The following is a 5,347-nucleotide window of genomic DNA, read 5'->3' as shown; positions in this document are numbered from 1 at the left end:
TTAATGAAGAGGGATAAGTATAACATTCTTTAATACCCTCTCGTACGTAGAGGCGAATCCAAAATTTAAATTCTATAAGTTCAATTTTTAAGGTTTTTAACATTGAACATATTATATTTTTAAAATTATGGGTTTATATAAATTTTATACTCCATTTCAAAAGTTATGGATCTTTAGTCGAGGGTCTATCGGAAAAAGCTTCGCTGCCCTTCTAGGGTAAAGGTAAGGTTGCTTACATCTTACTCTCCACATACTCTACTCGTGGGAATTCTTTGAATTTGTTGTTGTTGTTGTTTAAAAGTTATGGATTCAATTGAATATGTCACTATAATACTATATCTGTCCCAGTCCATATGTATGTATAACCTGATTTTTAAGATTTAAACCTGAATATTTAAATTTTTTGCCTTTTTTGACCACGACAGGGAGGGACAGGAGAGACTACTTCAAGTAAAACTTTGGACTTTGAACAATTGAATTTGGTGCTACAAGACGAAAATAACCAGCGGCGCACCAAAAAGAAAATTAAATACCTTAAAATGGTATATATAATTGATTATTCTAATATAATATATTATACTGATCACACTTTGACTGTATACAAGACTAGAAGTGTAGCTAGTTACTTCTTTTTTGCTTGAGTGACGATTATCTCTTTGGTCATATTTGAAACATGTGGTCTAACATGCTTAGGAATATTATATTTTGTGTTCTACGAGTGAATAACGAATAACCCTCCTAACTAAAAGAGTGAGTAATTTTGAATCAAGCGAGTGAGTGGAAGGCATGACACTCGCGAACGACCAGCGAGTGAAGGATCGGTCCTTTTGCGCCAATACTATTGCTAGACTGGTACTTGGCGGCTTACAAGAAACATATTAAATTTTCTTTCTAATATGGCTCTTCCAAACTATATATTAGTGTACATAAATTTTGTGCGAGCAATGTTGATTTATTATCGGTGAAGGTTTCCACTCCCAAAATCCGCCCCTGGTGACGATTATCTTAAAAAATACAACTTGGTGCACAAAGTATTCTGCATTCACGCAAGGTCCGGTAAAAGATCACACTTCAAAGGGTTTCCTATAGACAATTTACCCTAATATAAGCGTTAATTAGTAGCTTCCATGACTCGAACCTATGACCTGTAGATCACACGAAAACAACTTATTTTATTGTTTTATAACTATATATTAGTGTACATAAATTTTGTGCGAGCAATGTCAATTTATTATCACTACTCATACGAGATCGATATTATAAGTATAAGTTTTTCTCTGAAGAATATTCACATCCCATGAAGCTCGTGGATATTCTTTTTAAAGTCTCCTATTTATTAGCTATTTCTCTCTTATTATTCACTTTGATCTGAATTAATTCACACTTTTTATATGGTCACATGAAATAGATGCTCTCACTGTACCTAACAACTAATATCACATGAAGTCTCTTAAATATGTTGGAGATTTTGTTTCTCTAATTGTACATACTTTTTAGTTCCACATCACATGTCAAATTCCCTACTTAGACAGTTAGACTGCTTTCCTTGTGTCTTCGCCTTTTGCTTTGTCCCAAGAGACCAATGGAGTTTCCAACCATATGTTTAAATTGAATCCAGTATTTTCGACACACAGTATATAAACAAAGAATAGGTTGTCTCCGTGTAATTTATAAGTAAGCTTGTATTAGGGTAGACTATCTGTATTACATCTCTTAAGGTGCGATCTTTTTCCGAATCCTGCGTGAATACGAAATACTTTATACACCGGACTACCCCTTCTTTTAGAATATAACTAAAGAATATAATAAATATATACGTGAAAATTCCTAGAATTCAATAAATATTAAATTTTGTACCCATAATTTTTAAAGTATAACAAGTCCATTATTAGAATTATTAAATATTAAATCCTTCAAATTTAAATTGTGGATCCGTCGCTATTTGTTCCTCCATCTTAACTACTACCTTCTACTTTATCCTCCCTACAAAAATGGTTTAGTAGTCCAGACTCTCTTCTCTTCCTCACTAGCTTCATTGGTCTTTGTTAAACTTTTTCTTTCCCGTAGAAAGAGAAGAGGTGATATATATATGGGCAAAAATTTGTTATTCTAGAATGGGGAAGCTAAGTTTTGGCAAAGTTTTAGACTGTTTTAGTACTCTTTCTTCTTCTGGATCAGGATCTTGTTTTTGCATCAATGATTTTGGAAATCATGATGATTTGTTAGAAAGGAAGCCATTGATGAATAGTTCCCAAGAAGATGAACATTTGGTGAGATCGAAAGATGTCATTAATGTGGGACCTCCAACTCTAGCTTTCCATTTGAAGCCTAAGGTATGTTTTCAAATTCCAAATTAATCTTCATGTTTCTCCAATAAGTGTAAGATCATCCCCCTTTGGTAGTCAAGCTCAACAACGAGTTCAAACTTGAAAGAAGTGGGAAAAAAATTCGAGAAAGGGTGTTCAATATATGTTGTATACCTTTAAAACCTAATATTTTTGACCTATATACACAATGTAATTATTCGATGAAGGGTGGTCAATTGACCATAAATATCGAACAATCTAATTGAAAAAATGTTTGTTGATTTTCTTTTAAGTTAGTTTGGACAACATTTGTGTATATGTTTTGATTGAGATTAAAGGGAATTTTCATTTTAAGAAAGTGAATATGAATGTGAAGCCTTATTATTGAACTTTGTAAAAATATGGTGTAGGTGGTGGTGCTAAGAGTGTCCATACATTGCAATGGTTGTGCAAGGAAAGTTGAGAAACATATCTCCAAAATGGAAGGTATTGTCAAGTCACTTGCTCATAATTGACCTCATAATTGATTTATGGAAAAAAAGGTCATTATCTTAACAGTAATAGCTTCTATGATTTAACTTATTTATTTATGTATACTGATTTGACGATACATATATATTTTTATCCGAGTTTAAACTAAACCACTACAAAAAAAAAATGGAATTAACTACGAACTTTGTCACTAATATGTCGCTAAATTGCTTGTAGCTAACAGAATCTTTTGATAATTTGTTGTCGCTTAATAGAATTAACAATGATTTTTTCTATTTAGCTACAAAATTTCGCAGTCACTAATTCCTATATTTTTAGTAGTGAATGAGTGGCATGGTCGGTGAGAATTTATATATATAGTCAACACCAACTTGCTCGGTGTTGAAACACAATAGTTGAACCGTAGAATGTAGATTATATATCTTGTCTTTAGATTACCAATTTAGGTGTACTATAGACAGCTATTTGTTGCTATACGTCATTTTAATTTGAAGATATAAAGAACTTTCACACTATAGAAAGTAAGCTCTAACTTCTCAGTCACTTCTTATTTATTCTCAATGAACAAATTAAAGTTAATATGGTCAATTTTATTGTTAATTAATGCTAATAGATGGATTCATTAATATGTGTGAAAACATCCAAAAAATCAATTAAAGTGGATCAGAGGGAATATATAAGATGTTGTCCGTAAGGCGAGCCTTAGAGCAGAATGAGAGCCTTGGAGCAACGATAAAGTTGTCTCCGTGTGAGGTATAGGTCATTGGTTCGAGCTGTAAAAGCAACCACTAATAGTTGCATTCATGTAGGCTATTTGTGTCACACTTTTTATGGTGTATGCCTTTCCCGAATCCTATATGAATGCGAAGTGCCTTATACACCGGACTGTTTTTTTTCTTCCAATAAGGTGACATATATAGCAATTTTGTTGTACTTAATGAAGTAAGGTTGTACCTAGTAGTAATTCTAAATGATGTTCTAATCAAATTCATGTCAAACAGGGGTAACAATGTATCAAGTAGACCTTGAAACCAAGAAGGTGGTTGTTATTGGAGATGTATTACCTTTCCAAGTTTTGGAGAGCGTTTCAAAAGTCGTCAAAAATGCCGAGCTTTCAAGTTGGAACACTCCACATGATGACTCGTTATAATGTGGAACCTACCCAAGATGACTTCTTAAAGTCATCGCTATTTTCTTTTTCAAACTTGCTTTGAAATGTTGTGACGTAGTCGAGGATCATTCAGAGATAACCTCTTTATTTTCATGAGATAGGGGTAAAGTCTGCGCACATATTATATCCATTGCATTCACGTAAGGTCCGATGAAAATACATGGTATATGTTGTTTGTCGTGGTATTAATGGAAAAGAAGAAGGAGATGAAATTGTATCTTCAGCTTAAAAATGAAGCATGTGTACATTTGGATTGATTTGTACAGATAAATTGTACTCCAATAAGATGTCATGATAAACTTCACTTGATGAGAAATACTTTTCAAACAAATTTTTTATTCTAAATTCTCTGTTTCAATGTTCGAAGTATAAATAACGAACCAAAAATTAATACATACATTATTTTGCAAATAATATTTCAAGTTGAAGTTGACAAATTACATGTCCAAATTAACCAAACTTTTAAATATTATTTTGCAACTTCAAGTAAATATTGTCCAAATGCATACTAATAATTACAATGTTTATTATATTATGTAATTGAAAAACAAAGTCAGCACACAAAATGACATGAAGTTACATTAGAATATCAAGATAGTAATTCGTCAAATCAACATTATTAGATAAATAAATGACGCTAACATGAAATTATAAGTAACTTTAGTAGGTCAATATTTTTTGTAGGAAGGCGACAAATTATAGCCTGGACAAATGAAGTCTAGGTAAACAATTTTATTATTAAATTACATAGAGATAAACCTTTTAATGAAACTTTTTTTCCCCCTAAAATATCGAGTTTTCTGAGTAAAAGTTTCCTAACATAGCGATTCTGAAGAAAATATCGTTTTAAATCGGGTCTGTTTAACCAAAAAGTGGAATTCGGTTAAAGCCTTAATTTAGAAGAACTCGGATTACTGATAATCAAAGAATGAATAAAGGAAAGTGATTTTGCCAACAATAAGATAAACAGAAGAAAACAAAGTAAACTAATGTATTCAGATAGTATTTCGTGTCCTTACAAATGATCCATTCTCTTTCTTTTATAGCTATCTCCAAGTTATACGTTATGCCTTTGTCATAATAAGGTCATTATAGAGAATTAAAGGCATTAAATGCTATGTTACATAATCATTGGGATTCAACATAGATTCCCTAATGTTTTTAGTATTTAATGCTTATTAAATACTGTATCTATACTCTCTTGTGCTTTCAGATTCATTCTCCTTGATTTTTGGATTAAATAGGTACGAGCATTGAGTCTTCGGAATAACCGCTCGTGTCTCTTCATGTGCCTCTACTCGTATCTGTTGCAACTCGTGCCTCTTTGCCAATCATAACTCTTTGACCAGTCTACGTGACATGGCACGTCATCTTCCAA

General features: G+C 32.2%; 1 protein-coding gene across 1 annotated transcript; it reads left to right on the top strand.

Moving 5' to 3' along the window:
- The first annotated feature begins 1,901 nt into the window (after positions 1-1,901).
- Positions 1,902-4,226, top strand: LOC107801217 (heavy metal-associated isoprenylated plant protein 35-like). Its single transcript, XM_016624500.2, has 3 exons — positions 1,902-2,333; positions 2,717-2,792; positions 3,800-4,226. Exons 1-3 carry the CDS (start codon positions 2,115-2,117, stop codon positions 3,946-3,948), a joined length of 444 nt encoding a protein of 147 aa, XP_016479986.1. The 5' UTR covers positions 1,902-2,114; the 3' UTR covers positions 3,949-4,226.
- Positions 4,227-5,347: the final 1,121 nt, after the last annotated feature.

Source organism: Nicotiana tabacum, chromosome 8 (assembly GCF_000715075.1).
Source record: "Nicotiana tabacum cultivar K326 chromosome 8, ASM71507v2, whole genome shotgun sequence".
Lineage (NCBI taxonomy): Eukaryota > Viridiplantae > Streptophyta > Magnoliopsida > Solanales > Solanaceae > Nicotiana > Nicotiana tabacum.
Note: the sequence above shows the minus strand (reverse complement) of the source record. Positions and strands in the feature narration are given on the sequence as shown.

Coding starts and splice junctions, on each gene's coding strand:
- LOC107801217 (XM_016624500.2), top strand. CDS start 2,115: ATGGGGAAGCTAAGTTTTGGCAAAGTTTTAGACTGTTTTAGTACTCTT. Junction 2,334..2,716: donor CTTTCCATTTGAAGCCTAAG/GTATGTTTTCAA, acceptor AATATGGTGTAG/GTGGTGGTGCTAAGAGTGTC. Junction 2,793..3,799: donor ACATATCTCCAAAATGGAAG/GTATTGTCAAGT, acceptor CATGTCAAACAG/GGGTAACAATGTATCAAGTA.